A 17,567-nucleotide genomic window follows, 5' to 3' on the forward strand; every position below is an offset into this window, starting at 1 on the left:
AATATCTGAGAGATCATCATCTATGTCTGTTGTAGTATATTCATTTCTATACAAGATTTCTTGTTTTTGGTTTGATCTAATTATTTTGTTACTCATTTTTTTTTACCTATTGTTTATTTATATACAATTAGAAAAATTTGTTGGAATAACTCACACTTAACTAAAATTGTTATAATTTTATGTTAATAAAAATTATAGAAAAAACAACAAATATCATGAAATAGAGTTTATACTGGGGTATATGTTTATTTTTATAGGTTTCTTTTTCAAATTGTATAATTTCAGGTAATAAATTATTAATATACAATATTTAAGAACAGAGCTTTATATTCACACACCTTTAGCACTTAAAAAACCTCCTAGACCAGCTATAGAACAACAAGAATCAGAGAAGAAAATTGAGTTGGGGCTCTCGACTATAATCTACAATGATAGAGCACTTGAGTACCAGGCAGACAAAAAAAACTCCATAGCTCTATGTCAATTAGTTCTTGAGATTTTGTATTTAGGAACCACTTTGGCGGGAATAGAACTGCTCGGGCGGGGACCTAGCACAAATACCTGCACAGACATGCATGTCCCAGAAGGCACTGACCTAATGCTATGTATAACAACTTGGACAGATATAGGCTTGACTCTAAATATGAATAGATTACAACAAACAAGCTGGATGTAGCAAATATCAGATTTTGTATAAAAAAATGCAAAATATCCCAGTTTCAATTCGATCCATTTATCTGAATCGAAGAAACCAGCAATTCGCATATCCCCATATCATTGTATGCTTGCCCTATTAGGATCCTCTTTTGCTGTTGTGCTCAATTAATTTTCACTAATTGGCAATTTTCTTGAAGAGGCCTAATAGAACAAGATACGGCGGTATGAGAAATATGTGAATTAGAGATATTTTAGCAATATACGACGTCTTAAGAAAGGCTTATTCGGCTCCAAAGTACTTTGTCTAACACCTACTACCATTCCCTATTACTGACAGAAAGAGTTGAAAATGATGTAGTATTGAAAAAAAGTTGGCTTGTTCCCAAGTGTTCACCGAGTTCCGACATTTGCTCATAGATGGCCCTACCATTCCCTATTACTAACAGAAAGAGTTAAAAATATTAACTTATTGACTTGTTCCCAAGTGTTCACCGAGTTCAGACATTTGCCCATAGATGGCCCTACCATTCCCTATTACTGGCAAAGAGAGTTAAAAATATTGACATATTAACTTGTTCCCAAGTGTTCACCGAGTTCAGACATTTGCTCATAGATGGCCCTCGGATTGAAGTGCCTATACCTATGGCTCTTGGATCAATACTCAACTCCACGTGGCTGGAGAAAAGGGAAGTTCTGCTCGCAACTCTAATTAGTTCCTGCGAGCCCCGGGGCATGGCGCTGCGGTATTGATTGCATGTACGCTCAGCAGAGAAATGGGATGTACACACAGAAGAAAGTACTTCTCAATAAAAATACCTACAAATCTTATTTTCTCTACAAGATACTCGTAAACAATGCAGATATTTGGAGGCATTACCTGATGACACAATATGTAGTGTTATTCTCATAGGAGAAAAATCATATGTTTATGATGTAAGAAATGAGAGAGTCACAGAGCAATTCTAGAATATCTCTGCACAATGCATTGTCTTAGTACTAGATATGCAAGTTGGGCCTGGTGTCCAATTGAACTTAAACCGGAAGTAAATATGTGTGGGTGTGTGTGTGTGCGTGTGTGTGGGTGAGTGTGGGTGTGTGTGTGGGTGTGGGTGTGTGTGGGTGTGGGTGTGGGTGGGTGTGGGTGTGGGTGGGTGTGGATGTGTGTGTGTGTGGGTGTGGGGTAGGTGTATATAGGCATAGCCTTAAGTTGCACTTCTTAAGTGCCCGATGACAAGTTACACTTGTATAACCAGTTATAACCAGTTTAGCCCAAGATGCACTGTTCCCTACTGGGGAAATAACATGTTCTAACATGCATGTTCCAAGATGCAAGATGGGCACATGACACATCCCGACACAGGGTCACCTGATTGCACTTGTTAAGTGCCCGATGGCACATGACACTTGTATAACCGGTTATAACCGGTTTGTTTTTAAATGCCCGTTTTATATCTACTTTCATGATTACCATTTTAAATCTTAGTTTTAAAAGTTATCAAACACCACTTTGGTTTTTCCCTAGTTATGTATTGATTTCTTTTGAAAATTTTGGTTTTCTCAAAATTTCGGGAGGGTCTGTCACATTCTCCTCCTGCGTACGGTAGTGTCTCGGTACGTCCTTGATGGAAACTGAAAACACCATTAAGCCTTGTTTCCATGATAACCAAAAATTTGTCTGAAGAAGACCTTGCTAGAAGGTTGAAACGTAACGTTTAGTTTATGTTTCAAAATAAAATAAAGTTCTTGATGGAAACAACTTCCTGACAGTACAACATACAAAGTGGAACTACGCTGAAATACAACTTTCTGCCTTTCAGCGTTGGAGAAGTCTGAGCCGTAAACTACATTGGCGGTTATATGATACGCTAGAGTGTGTTTGAAAGGACTGTTCTCTGGCAGACTTTGCAAACTTGAATCTCACTCTTTTTGTTTATCGCTCCTTCCTTCCAGAATGCTAACAAAAGTGAATTTACAAGTTGTGCACAAGACTGCTTCTCGTCTGGTTGTCCTTATCAGTGTCTTGTTTTGTTCCAGTACTCTAATCGTGCACACACACACACACATGCACGAGCACGCAAGCACCACAGTTCGGTTTCAAGGCTAAGCGTTGTCACGCTGTCAGCCGACCCAACGACCACTAGTGGTCGTTTCTGCCATGATAGCGAACTCTTCTTGGACTAAACGTTCCAATAAGCTTCCAGGCAACTGCAAACTTTCAATTTATGATGTGCACAACTTACAGACAGCGAAGTGGGCCAAGTCTCATATCTGCGTTCTACATTCTGCACTGTTTCGCCTTTCTCTCATATTCCAGGCAAAATCCATTGCTCCGTTGTATTGGTTGTCTAACTAAGTGGTTTCATTCTATTGTATTCATTAATATTAATTATTTGGTTGTCACATTTCTAACTGAGAAGAACAAGTTCAGGTGAAACTTTGATGCTACAATTAGCCTTGAAGGAAATAAATGTAGGTAATAAATCTAAATTTGATGCTTTGAGACAAATTTAAGTGATGCCACAAAACTTTGAAGCAAGAATTTGCTTGTAGGAATAAAGCGTAGGTCATAAGAAGAAACTTTGAAGCTAATATTTACTTGTATGAAACTTTGAATCTTATATTAACCTTGAGGGAAGTTAGTTTAAGTGATGCCAGAACACTTTTATACTAGAATAAACTTTGAGAGAAAGTAATTTAGATGATGCCACAAAACGTTGATGATAAAATTAGCTTTCAGAGAAATAAATTTAAGTGATGCCAGAAACCTGTGCTGCTTATATCAACCTTAAATGAGACAAATTTAGATTATAAAACGAAACTTTGATGCTAATATTAGTTTTCAGAGAAACAAAATGAAGTGATGCCACAAAATTAAGTATGATGCTAAAGTGGGTCTTGAAAGAACCAAATTTAGGTTATAAAATGAAACCTTGATGCGAAATTAGCTTTAAAGGAAGCAAATTTAGGTGATGCCACGAAACTTGCACGTTTAAATTAGCTTTAAGACAGTGAACTGATTTTAAAAATGAAGGAAGAAATTACTGAAATCAAAGTTAAGCCGCCTGGCCTTTTTGTGCATTGCATCAACGACTCCGCCATGAAGTTGCAGCTTCACTATTACTACTAATACTACTACTCTCGCCTCACACTAGATAGCACAGTACAATCCCTCGTGTATTTGATTGTAGGTTCACATTTTGCTTATTTGCATCTTGTTTTGCCTATCTGCCATTATAGAGGGCGTAAATCAAATAATATAACAAAGTTGGTTGAGCTAGACATGGCCTCCATTGTTGTCAAGTGATCAAAGGTTCATTCTAATTAGTTGTTTCCAGCATTTGGTAGAGAACCCAGTAGCCAATACAGAACAAGATTTAGCTGGTAGAAGTCAGTTGGAGGGAAAGTTGAGCACGTCGTTTCCAGTTGGGTATCCACTTCAGCTATGTGTGTTCTCTTAGGAAATTAATCATGCTTTAGGCATGTATCACACGAGGCTTGATTTTCCAGTTGGACTTGCACTAGTTGTGTGGTGCTGGCTCATCTGCTAGTTTTCGCCTCACATGATACTTCTTACCGTACTTGTCGGTATGCCTTGTTCCAACAAGGCATTGCAAAAGATGTACGAGCGATTTGAAGAACGTTGTAGGAGAAAACTACTGCTGTTATTAAAATTAAGAGAAACTTATGGGAGAGACATTGGCTCAAAAGAAAAATGTGGTAATCAAGGTGTACTCAACAAGCTTTTAATTAACTCGGGTATTCACATATGAGATTCGTAGGTTTCATTCATGAAAATTATTTTCTTCGACTAAGGATTTTGATTATCGACAAATCACATTTGTCGCGTACAAATCTCATCCCTTCGGATAAACTCCTAAATATTAATGAAGACGAATGCACATCACCTCTGTTACCTTTCCTTTCATTGAGCTAGCAGCGAACAAAAAACAACCAACACTCGGAAACCACAGATAAAAAACTTTCCCTTGCCAAACTCGCAGATTATCTTCACATGATAAAACTTTCGCTCTGATTGACTGTTCCATAGAATCTAGCAGAGAAAGCCAGCTGCAATTAGAACACGGTCTAGTCGTCAATACCAGTCTAGCAGCCAGCCTGGCAGCCATCATTTCCAGCCATGTAGCCAGTCCAGCGCCAACTAAAGGCCGAATCACACGGAACTGGATATCCAGTTAGTTGGCGCTGAACTGGCTGCTTGACTGATTTGGAGGAATATAACATGTTCTAATTGCTACTGGCTTTCCTCGACTGGATTCTGTGTAACAGCCAATCAGAACAAAGTTTGGTCATGTGAAGATAATCTGGGTGTTTTTGTCTGTGGTTTCCGAGTGTTGGCTGTTTTTGTCTCCATAAACTAGAAGGAAAGAGATGACGTGCATTGCATTCGTGTTCAGTTCATTAATATTTAGGTATTTATGCAAAGCGATGAGATGTGTACGAGACAAATGTCACGAAATAAGATTAGCCGAAAATGAAAATCTTTATTATTACAAACGTGTTAAATTGTTTCATATTTTTTAATTTGTGAATGAATCCTGCTAATCACATGTACGAATAATGAATATTCATACCCGAGTTAATTAAAAAGCTTATTCGGTACGCATTGATTATCATTATTTTTTTCGAGCCAATCTCTAGTCCATACTTTTCCTTTTTAATTTTTATAACACCATTAAGCATTGTTTCCATGATTATGAAAAAATATAAATATGCTGACCAAGGCAGTAATTTATTTTATTAAAAACATAAACTAAACGTAACGTTTCAACCTTCTAGCAAGGTCTTCATCAGACTCTGTATCAAGTACAAAAGTAACAAGATACACAAAAAGGGCATTATATATACACAAACTTTACTCCCTCCAGACTATTAGAAAGTTGTTAGGAACTTTCTAGCAGGTGGCTTTCACTTTCCAACTGTACTTTCACCTAAAAGGCTAAACATAATTACTTTCATATAAAATGTGAAGAGATATTCATATTGAATATCTCACGCTCTTTTTCCTTCATTTTTCTCCCTTCTCCTCTCCTCTTTCTCTCTTGTCCTTTCCACTCTTTCTAACACTTTCTTCCATTCTTTGAGAAGCAGGATAGACTAGACATAAACAGAAGAAGGAAGAAAAGAGGAAGGGGAGAATTGGAAGAGAAAGAAAAAGATGAAGAGAAAGAAAAAGAGAGAAGGTTTGGAATAAGGAGTATGGGGAAGACCACGGAAAAGATATGCAAAGTGCTTAGAAAAGCGGGCATTAAAACTTACAGGAAGGGAGGAAGAAGCATCTTAGGAATAGCGAAGAATGCAAACAAGAAAAAGGAAAACAGAGAAGAGGAAGAGGAAGGGATTATCTACGAAGTCAAATGTAAAGAATGTCAGAGTGTGTACATAGGAGAAACAAAAAAGAGACTAAACGATAGGTTGAAACAACATAGGGATGATGTACGACTTAAGAGAGAGAGAAATGCGATATTTAAACACACGAGAGAAACAGGACATGACATAGAGTGGGATGAGGCTAAGCAGATAGGAAGGGAGAAGAGAATGCTAGTGAGAAAATGGAAGGAAGCCAAGGAAATAGAGAAGAAAGGTGAAGAAGACACAATGAACTGGAATGTGGGACTGAAGTTAAACAAAGAATGGAAGAAAGTGTTAGAAAGAGTGGAAAGGACAAGAGAGAAAGAGGAGAAGGGAGAAAAATGAAGGAAAAAGAGCGTGAGATATTCAATATGAATATCTCTACACATTCTATATGAAAGTAATTATGTTTAGCTTTTTAGGTGAAAATACAGTTGGAAAGTGAAAGCCACCTGCTAGAAAGTTCCTAACAACTTTCTAATAGTCTGGAGGGAGTAAAGTTTGTGTATATATAATGCCCTTTTTGTGTATCTTGTTACTTTTGTACTTGATACAGAGTCTGATGAAGGCCTTGCTAGAGGGTTGAAACGTTACGTTTAGTTTACGCTTTTAATAAAATAAATTACTGCCTTGGTCAGCATATTTATATTAATTTTTAATAAAAGCACGAAGCAGTAAATCTCCTACAACATTCTTCAAATTGCTCCTCCATCTTTACAGAGATTGTCCGCTCTGCGCAATGTCTTATGGGAACAAAAGTCAATCGACAAGTACGGTAACAAGTGTCGTGTGAGGCGAAAACTAGCAAATGGCTAGCAAGTCCAGCGCCAACTAGGGCATTCCTACTGGAAATCCAATTCCGTGTGATTCGGCTTTTAGTGTTTGTTGGTTGTGCTTTTGGAGGATAGAAGGCCTGAGAGTTTAGACTGGAACGTTCTTATGCTTGTTTTCTTCTACTTTAGAATGCTCGACTTGCTCAGCGTCAGCCTTTGAAATTCTTGAGAGACGTACAACCAATCTCTTCTTTGATCTCAGTAATGAAATATTCAACCACATCATAAGAAATGCGTGCAGCGGAAGAGAATTGAAAACAGGATTTGGAGAGAAGAGTGTCCTTGTACTAGAAAACAGAAGGATCTGGAAAACAACAACTGATTTAGAACTGAGACTCCGTATAGCATATAGTAAATAAGGCTGTCACAGTCTAAACAAAGGGACAGTGGTACAATTCCTGTCTCGTATATCAAAAAACTCTGCAATACTGCCAAAGTTATGCACGTAGATTGTCCTACAATACAGATTGCTGTCGTGGAGTTCAAGTAGAAGGATAAGATTTGATTGATCTATTTAGTTTATTTGAGTTCGCTTTTCTGTCACTTTTGGCTAATCAAGATGAGGATGATTGATGAAATTGATGAATTGACACTCACAAAGAACGCCCATGCACAGGCCAGTATTCGAGCCCGGGACCCTGGAAAGAGATAAGATTCCTACTTACAATGAGATTTGGGTGAGAAAACAAGTTCCAATACTCATAAAGATAAATCAGAATACGAATTAGATTCATCAACCTGCAATACTAGACAATATATTACTTGGAAAGGAAGAAAAAAGAATCATATCGATGGCTAATTTAAAGGGAGGCGTGCTGTAACTGCGATGGAGCAATTTAGAAGAAGATGTTGCACATCGACTTGCTTCAGTGAGTAATACTCAATGTATATATGTGTGAGGTGTGTGTGTGTGTGTGTGTGTGTGTGTGTGTAGTCAGGAGCATACATTCTAGGTTAGCTATGCTTCCTGAAGCCCAGAGACAAAAATACAGCAGAAAAATCGATTAGAGATTGTGAATAACATTGTTCATTTCAATGTGAAAATGATGGTGATTCCAGAGTTGTCAACCACGTTTCTTGGTAGTTTACAACCTTGGCAATATGGCTTCCTTAAGACACCGAGAACGAGCAAAATGGGTGTGTCTGACCACTTATACACGATGTTTAGGCGAGCCAAGTATTCTCCACTCCATAGCCTAGGACCAATTGCCATAGTAAGAGAATCTAGATCTTGAACTCAATTTACTCTATTCTAATTAACTAGTGTTTTTTTCATTACTTTTGGTTGAGACCGCTGTATTTAGTGACTCCCTCCAGAGTTATTAACCTTTAGCCAAATTACTACCCTACTTTTTTCTAAGAGAGAGTCACATTTTTTTAATATTGATGCAACTCGGTAGTTCAGTTCGTTTCATACAGTATTTAATCAATAGTTCTACGAGATACATCATAGAAGAATATCCATTGGGAAGTTAGGGCCTCCCCGATGGTGCAGTGGTAGCGTCGTCGCCTTATAATGAAGAGGCACATAGTGGTTCGGATCCCACTTTAAACTGTAGGTCCAAACCCGATTAGCCTTACTGTGCATAAAGTGAAGTGAAAACACCAAATCACCCAACCATTGGGAAGTTACGACCAGTTCAATGCTGTGTCGAAATTCCTCGAGATATTAAACAAACTAACCTAAAGAAAAATACGGTATGATTGCTCGTGCCGTTTGCACATGTGGCGCCGTTATCACAGTTCCAATCACTGGGTTACAGACGAGGAACTGATGAGGGCTACAGCCCCTCCCGAAATTTTTAGAAAATCAAAATTGAACTCTGGAAAAATCAAAGTAGTAAATGCAAACTCCCTGCCGATTACCATTTTTGTCTTAGGAACAACTTTTAAAACTGAAATTAAAAACGATAAATGCAAAATATTGTGTAGTTTATCCCAGCTCTATCTAGAAAGCAGCTACGTGATATCCACTTTTACAATTCCAACCCCCTCAGAAAAAAATCCTGCGTACAGCAGTGGTTCCAACGTATTGAATGAAAATGTTTTACCATGGCAGCTTCTTAAAGTATCTGAATCGAGAAATGAATTTGAATATTTTTCTGACTTTCTGGTCCTAGTGTGGTCTGCTTCACATAACAAAAACAAATGATATCTTTTTCTTAAAAAATGGATGCTTCACCTTCCAAGGCAACAGACAATGGAAAACTTTGATAAAATAGAAAGGGTTTGGAGAAGATGAGAAAATATGGCGGAGCCGAGTGAATAACGATATGCAAACACTGAATGCGTCACTCGACTTATCTTCATCCATATACCTAAAATGACGTTTCTCTTTCGAAAAGCTTCTCGTTCACCATTCATCTCCGCCGTGATGCTATTTCCAGGGTCTCAGACAATCAATCTTTTTAAACTTTAATCCGCGGTTTTCCTCGCAGTTGTGAAATCGTCTAATTGAAATGTAGAAGAACGTGTTTTGCGATCTCACTTCATACTCATTACAAGGTTTAAACGGACTAACTTATAGAGATCCAACGAATAAATAACCACACATTGTAAAGCACAAGTTTGATTGAGGTGACTCAATGATATAAATAGCTCTGCTTTTGTGAGAAACAAATTTAGATGACGCAACGAAACTTTGATTCTTAAGTTAGCTTTGAAAGAAACATATTTATATATGCAACGAAACTTTGATGTTAAAGTTAGATTTGAGAGCAACAAATTTAGGTAATGCAACGAAACTTTGATGATAAAGTTAGTTTTGGAATAAACAAATTTAGGTGACACATCAAAACTTTCACTGTAAAATTAGTTTTGAAAGAAACAAATATGCGTAGCATCAAAACTTCGACGGTAAAATTTGCTTTGAAAGAAACAAATTTAGATGATGCAACAAAACTTGAATGCTAAATTTAGCTTTAGGATAAACAAATTTAGGTAATGCAATGAAACTTTAATGAAGCAGTTAGCTTTGGAAGAAACAAATTTAGGTGATACATTGAAACTTTGACTGCAAAATTAACTTTGAGATAAACAAATTTAGCTAACGTAATGTAAAGAATATAGGAAGATAAATAATGCATTATATCGTTCAATGTCTGGTGTAAATGGCTGCTACGTTACAGTTGGATCCATTTGTTTGTTACATATTCTCTTCACATCCCTCCCACTTCCAAGAACGAATCAAATGAATATATTAATAAATCTACATAAATTCCGTGTTAATTCTGAAAATGCAAGAATAATGTAGCCGCTTCTTGTACATATTCTTGCATATTTCTTTTCTTTTTTTTTTTTTTGCAGGAGACCGTGCTCACTCGACTGAACACTCGAATAAGATAAGTTATGTTTTTTTTGCTTCAATTTTTACATTCTTTGTCGATTCGATTGCGTGTGTAGGTCACCTGATTCAAGTTGATGGTGGAGCTGCATGTGAAGAAAAACCAAAAGTATAATTTATAATCGAACGCCTCTCGTAATTACAAACGAAAACAATCAGACAAATGATAATTCAACGATTCAACATATCAGAAACAAATATGTGTGTGTGTTCATTATATTTTCTTTAATTTTGAACACGATCTAATTTACTTCGTTCCAGATGTTCTACCGGAACACTCCAGATGGTAATTTCCAGCCAATAAGATTGCCCGGTTGCTCGCAGATGTGTCCGCTTAAGACCTTCATTTCCCTCACCCGATCGACAGTGCCCGACGATCCAAAGAAGGAGTGCTTCTCTGGAGGAAAGGATATCGAAAGCGTGAGAAGATTGTGGGAAGAGTTGGGATTGGGCTTTTAGCTTCTCCACGCTCGTTGATTGGTTCTTGTCATTGGTAATCCGTTCTTTATATTTTGTAGTTCGTTTTCTACTCGCACCTATACTCTATTTCGGGAATGTCTGGAGCAAGCCCGCGCATAACGGTAAAGAAGGGGAGAAGCAAAGCTGGAGAAGCGAAGAAGTACCCGCTGCTATACAACTGGATCGCCCACCACGCGATCCAGTTGTTCATTGGTCGAGCACTCTTGAGTCACCGCTTGCGCAGAGACTTGCTTGCTTTTGACACTCAAAACTTACTTGACGGGTGCAATGGACCGGACAGGACGCTCCTGTATAGACACCACCATGTACAAGTAACTACTAACAATGAAATATTTTTTTCTCGGCGCTTTCGCTTAAGTCTGTAGGCGATTTGAATTTTTTTTTCCTGTTACTTTGGATCAGAATATCGACTTCGATTCAATGGTACTCCTACTCACCAGTGTTCTACATCCCAGATCCTTGACCAAAACTGCCATATACCCGGTGGTAAGGGTCAGAAGAAGAAGAAGAAGAATGTACAGAAGAAGAAGGATCAGAATATTACAATTCTACGTCTACTCCAAATATCTGGTTAGGTCTTGTCTTATTCATACTGATTGTAGATGACGCTCTATGTTAAAATATAGAGAGGAACTATTATAGCTAATAAAACCTGATGTCATGTCTACTTTTATATGGCAGATTGTAAAAAAATACCGTATTTCCCGGAGAATAAGATGCACTTTTTTCCCCTTAATAATACGTAGGTCTGAAAAACAGGGCGCTTCATATACGCCGATACTCAGTTTTTTATTACATTTATTTGTGGAAATTTTCTCTGTTCTTTCTTGCTATCTTGGTGTGTGACAAAGAAGATTAAAATGTATTCTTTCCTATATAGATTAGGCAAGTTATTTGTTGAAAGTAGACCAACATTTGGGTCATTCCATGTCAAATCAACCAAGAAAAAACATTTTTGAACCTTTAGGATTCAGAGTTTTTAGATGTTTTGGTCAAGAGAACAAAAACTGCCAAATTTCAGATTTTTTGGGCTCTTATTTTTTGAGTTATTGACTTTCAAGAAAGCGAAAATCCTAAAATTTGACGACAATTTGAAATTTTTATACAGCTATAGATTAAAAACTATTTGACCTAGAGAGCTCAGTTTGGTGTCATTCTCTTCTGCTTTTAATGATCTTTAATTTGAAATGCAACGTGGCTGTGTTACTTGAATTTTGTAATTTTTCATAAAATCGAAAAAACGTTTTTTTGAAAATCTCAAAAACACGCCCTATAATTTCTTTTTTAAAAATATATGTTTTGAAGACATCAATTTACTATTTGTGTGCAAAATTTCATTATGGGACGGCAATGGGTTCACATGGAAATTATTTTTTTTGTGTGTTGTGATGTGTGTGAAATTTGCTAAATTTGTTGACTTCCATGTTAAAACCATAACTATAAGCTGACTGGTTGATGTTCAAGTCTTCATATTAATCTATTTTATATTTTTGGACTACAAATAATATGAAAATTTATAATATTTATCGCTTTTAATAATAATGTAATGATGTTGCTTAAAAAATCGCATGGCACATAACAACCTTAATATATAAATGTTTGATATTAAAATTTAAGGACCTTTCAGACCGAAGTGACATGCAACATGCTACACATGTTGCTTGTCACTCGCATGTTGTTCGGACTGGGTCGTTTTCTCAATAAACTGCATCATGTCGTCTCGGTCTGTTCTTCGCCCATGCTCGGCGAATATTTGCTTATAGACTGAAGGTGCCGGATTGCTTGGGGTAAACCCTCGCTGTCACTTGTCACTTGCCACTTGTTTTGCTGTTGAGATTCCCCTTACAGGTATTTGAAGAGTAAAAAGTATTTAAATCATTCCTCTTAATACAATATAATGATAGACGAGGGACAAGATATGTGAGGTATTCCAGTCAGTTTTGCAGAGTCCTTATTTCTTGATTACTAACAGTGATATATGGTAGCAACTGATTGTGAGTAATCTTTAATGCAACGTTCATCCCCCTCCCTTACCCTTCTGCACAAACACACACAAATGGATAAATTGTATTGTTGTTTCAATAACATATGTGATATGAATATTGCAATTTGTTGCAACGTTTGCAGCGGCTGGTGGGTTGAAGGTGAGGGAGTAGGGAGAAAGAAATTTCAATTTTTCCCTTCAGGCTGTCGAAAACGCTGCTGAGTAGCTCCTTCCAGTCTGCCAGCTTATAGTAGCGGAGGGTGAGAATCACGTGAGAAAGAGTGTTGCTTATGAAATGTGCTTTCGACAAGACAATAAATACTGCGATTAGAAATGTGAGATCAATTGATCTATCACTGCTACACTCGTTATACCTAAGTGAACAACACCAATTGTTTACTGCAATCTTCAGTCAGTTTTCTTTTGTGAAATACTCAGTTAAGTAGCTATGTTTTATGCTCTCAAAATGATGCTTTTAAATTGAATTAATTGAAATTAATTGTTATTAAACTATTTGTTGTCTGTGGTTGATAAAAATGGTTGTTTAGTTTATTATGAATACTACGTAGGATATATATTTTCGATATTAAGGCCTTGTGTTTGTATCCTATTCTAAAATATAAACACGAATATACATTTTTCAATTTGATTACCTGATATTAAAAGTGATAAATATTTTAACTTTTCCTATTATTTGTAGTCAAAAAATTATAAAATAGATTGATATGAAGTCTTGAACATCAACCAGTCAGCCTATGATTATGGTTTTAACATGGAAGCCAACAAATTTAGCAAATTTCACACACATTACAACACAAAAATTTATTTCCATGTGAACCCATTGTCATCCTATTATGAAATTTTGACACAAATAGTCAATTGATGTCTTCAAAACATATATTTTTTTTAAAAAAAATAAAGGAGGTGATTTTGAGATTTTTTAAAAAAAACTTTTTTTATGACAAATTAAAATAATCGAGTAACACAGCCATGTTGCATTTCAAATTAAAGCTAATTAAAATCAGAAGAGAATGACACCAATTTGAGCTCTCTAGGTCAAATAGTTTCTGATCTGTAGCTGTATAAACATTTCAAAATGTCGTCAAATTTTGGGATTCTTGCTTTTTTGAAAGTCAGTAACTCAAGAACTATGAGCCCCAAAAATTTGAAATTTGGCAGTTCTCGTCAATCTTACTGATACTACCACTGTACCAAGAATTATCAATTTCTGAGATGTAAAGGTTCAGACTTTGGTTGATTTTACATGACATGAAATAATCTAAATTAATTATAAATTCATTGATAAAGCTTTTTCCACAAAAATCGGTACAAAAGAGGAATGCATCTTATACGCCGCCAAATATGGTATATATTTTCTAATAAAGGTATCAAAGATGTGTTACTTCTATTTTGTTAGTGTTTTCTTTGCAATTAAGGACATTTGATATTCGTTTTTTTTTTCCTTTTTTAAAGTTGATTTCGTTTCCTTGAAGATAACCTGTGTTTGTATACATTTGAATTTAGACTGTGATATATATTTACATTGTTTCACACAAAATAATATTTCCACTTTATGATTTCATTATCTAATTAAACGAATATTGCACATAAACTATTTTTCGTTGAAATATTTGAATGCGATTTTTATGTAGCCTAGTAGTGTATGTAGAATATTATTTCAGTAATTTTGGATAGTTTTAAGTATGTCAAAGCAATCCATGAAGGAAAAATCAGATTAGTTTCTTAATTGTAAGCACCAGCGTCCTACAAATTCGTAATAAACCGAATAAAAACATTTTTTTTAAAATTGGCGCGGGGCCCTCCCTAAGGTTGGCTCTGGCAGGAATAATATATTGAAAGTCCCCGAAAAATCACTGCAACGTAGCAAGATGGAGTGTGCGCTTCTTAAAATATATTCTGAACGTTTTCAACCCTAACCTACGCTAATAATAACGTGCTACAAGTTTTCAAAAATTAGAGCCGAACACCTTGGTGGAGTGGTTAGCACATCGCGCCCTGACGCAGGGGATCCCGGGTTTGATTCCCGGCCTGGGTATGAGTGTTATTTGTGAGTGTCCCTTCATCCATCTCTCATCTTATCAACATTCATCTCCATCGTTGCGATTAGCCAAACGTGGAAGAAAGGCGATGCTAATTAACAAAATTCAAATCAAATTCAGAAATTAGAAATATTTTTCTTTGTTTCAGAACATTGTTGACGAAAGAGAACAGTTGCAGAACTAGTAAACTCTGTTGGTTTGATTTAATTTTTGTTATTTAAAAAAAAGGAGGTAAAGTGCACCCCTGTGCTTAGCACCACGCCCCACACTTTCTTGATCCGGTCTTGAGTGGGGGTGATGTGATCAGCATCACGCCCTTGACCGCCTTTACCCCCCTGGTTTCCCCCAGGTACCCATGTCATCCGACGCTGGGTGATACCGGGGCCGCTTCCAACGTTAGAAAAGTTCTCGGATTTGAACCGGCCGGGGATCGAACCCGGGACCTTTAGCTTGGTAGTCAGACGCGCTACCGACTGAGCCACCGCGGCCACAACTTTTGTTATTTAGCGTTGCTTTTCTGCAACTTTTGGCTAATCGCGACGATGAGGATGAGTGATGATTTAATTAAATTGATAAAGGAACACCTGTCGTCTTGGCGCGCTGTGCTAACCACTCCGCCACGAAGGTAGGTAAGCCTGTTTATTGGATCCAATTACGTTCGAGCTTCGACGAATCGAGGACACGATTAAGGAAGATTTGATCCTGATTTGAGGACAAGTGCGATCCGCAACTGGGTCAGCCTTGGCTAAGGGTTAGGTGAGTATCGTCAAACTAACCTCAAAACTGCTACAAGAATTGTGGTTGTTGAGGTTGAATGTCGTGAAGAACCCCGACGTCGTCTTAGAAGGCCATTTTTGTGGCGCAATGTGTCCCTGAGGGGACGCGCATTGACACGTCGTAGGTTCGTTAAAGACGACAAAAGGACCTCGTCCTTCCAAGGATCGACCAATCCGATCACGAAGGACGTCGAGTTCAATCATCACCTAGAGAACGACGATTCATTAGGCCCGAGTGCTCTTTGAGGTTGCAGCTTTTTCTGTCTCTCCCTGCGACGGAAATTGTCTTGGTCACTTCCATAAAAGGTCGCCATTTCCCACTTTCCTACTGTCTTCAGGGGTTGCCTACTCTGATGAAGAGAATGTTCTAACTGAAGATGATACTTGACAAGTTGTCAAGTTTCGTCCTTCTCTCTCAGCAACGGCGTTCTTTTTAAGCATCTCGATTCAAACGCTGTTGTTCTCCAAACTCTAAATAAATATTTTGTGTGTGTTTCAATAACTGCTGTTTGAGTATTTGTGGCTGCCCGCGTAATCTAATGACTAGCCTTTGGTGAGAGCGGGACCGTGTTTGATGTTGGTGCGATATCCAATAGTTTTGGGTGTTTACCCAGCATCGTGAGAACAATTGTTCTGGAAGTTACTCACTAAAAGAACCGAGTTAAAGTTATAGTTACTTGGTTAAAATGTAACTGAGTTATAATTATAGTTACTTACAGTTACTAGAACTTGAAAACTGATTTGATAAAAATGAAAAAAATCGTGTGGATTCAGATCGGGTGACCTCGCAGGCCAGGGAATAGAGCTTCTCTGTCCAATCCAGCGAGCAAGAAAGGTAACATACAGATGGTTGCGAATATACACACTGAAATTAGGCTGTGCTCCGCATCACGGTACGCTGGCTTCACCAAGAGTTTAGTGGTGTATCACCTATTTCCTGTTTAACCTTTGCACTCTTTTGTTGAATCACCCTGTATATATATTAACATATATTATATATATAATATATGTTAATATATTAATATATTATATATATAATATATGTTAATATATTAATATTATATATATATATATATATATATATATATATATATATATATATATACACACACACACACTCTGTAAAAAAAATAGCATCACTTCATTATTTTTGGTCGTCAGCATTTCGCTCGTGAATTATCAGTTGTTTTATTGATTTAATTCGACTTGTCGATTTGTTTTCCTAACAATTATATAAAACACTATATCTGTACAATATATTTTTATTATTTAAGTCATAGTTACGTACATAATGCACTTGACAGAACTAATATCAAAATTATTGCAAATATAGCTTGTGGAACGTTTTCACACAAAGACAATTTTTACAAGTAAAAATATTGAACAAAGGTTTTAAATGCATCATGATATGTTAATTTAAAATGATAGTAAGTAAATACATTGACTAGTACTTAGTGTGGCCACCCCTGGCCTTCCTAAGTGCTTCCAACCTTCGAGGCATGCTATGAATGAGATTTTGACAATATTCGACTTCAATTTCATTCCAAACATGTACGATTGCTGCCATAAGTTCCTCTTTTGACCAGTACGTCTGATTACCAAGTTTTTTTGCACATCATAGCCCACAGGTTTTCTATAGGATTCATGTCTGGAGAGTTGGGTGACCACCAAAGTCTTTCAATATTCATTTCATGAAACCAGTTATTCACCACCTGAACACGGTGACAGGTTTCATTATCGTCTTGAAAAATAAAGTAGTCCAAATTCTGTCCAGAAAAATGATCTCGTGCAGTTTGTAGAACTTTCCGATTCAGGATTTCCAGATATCGATCAGCCTTAACGGTTCATGTGCAAATATGCATCATGCCAATCCCTTTTGCAGAAAAACATGCCCAAATCATAACACTGCCACAAAACTTTTGAGTTTCTAAACTACAAGATTTTGCAAGTTCTTCTCCCTTCCGCATCCACAGTTTAACTGAGCTGTCATTTCCCAGCAATTTAAATTGTTTTTCTTCAGAAAATATCACATGTTCCCAATCTGCATCATTCCATGCGCCATAA

The 17,567-nt window shown here is 36.9% G+C and overlaps 1 protein-coding gene across 1 annotated transcript in view; it reads left to right on the top strand.

The window, feature by feature from the left end:
• LOC145998473 (prostatic acid phosphatase-like) overlaps nucleotides 1–12,462 on the top strand; it is a 44,015-nt gene extending 31,553 nt beyond the window's left edge. The window contains exon 7 of the mRNA XM_083134885.1: nucleotides 10,465–12,462. Within this exon, the coding sequence (XP_082991011.1) occupies nucleotides 10,465–10,662 (198 nt within the window). The 3' untranslated portion in view covers nucleotides 10,663–12,462. The remainder of the gene's footprint in view (nucleotides 1–10,464) is intronic.
• Nucleotides 12,463–17,567: the final 5,105 nt, after the last annotated feature.

This window comes from Lepisma saccharinum, chromosome 14 (genome assembly GCF_977018435.1).
Source record: "Lepisma saccharinum chromosome 14, izLepSacc3.1, whole genome shotgun sequence".
Taxonomy (NCBI): Eukaryota; Metazoa; Arthropoda; class Insecta; order Zygentoma; family Lepismatidae; genus Lepisma; species Lepisma saccharinum.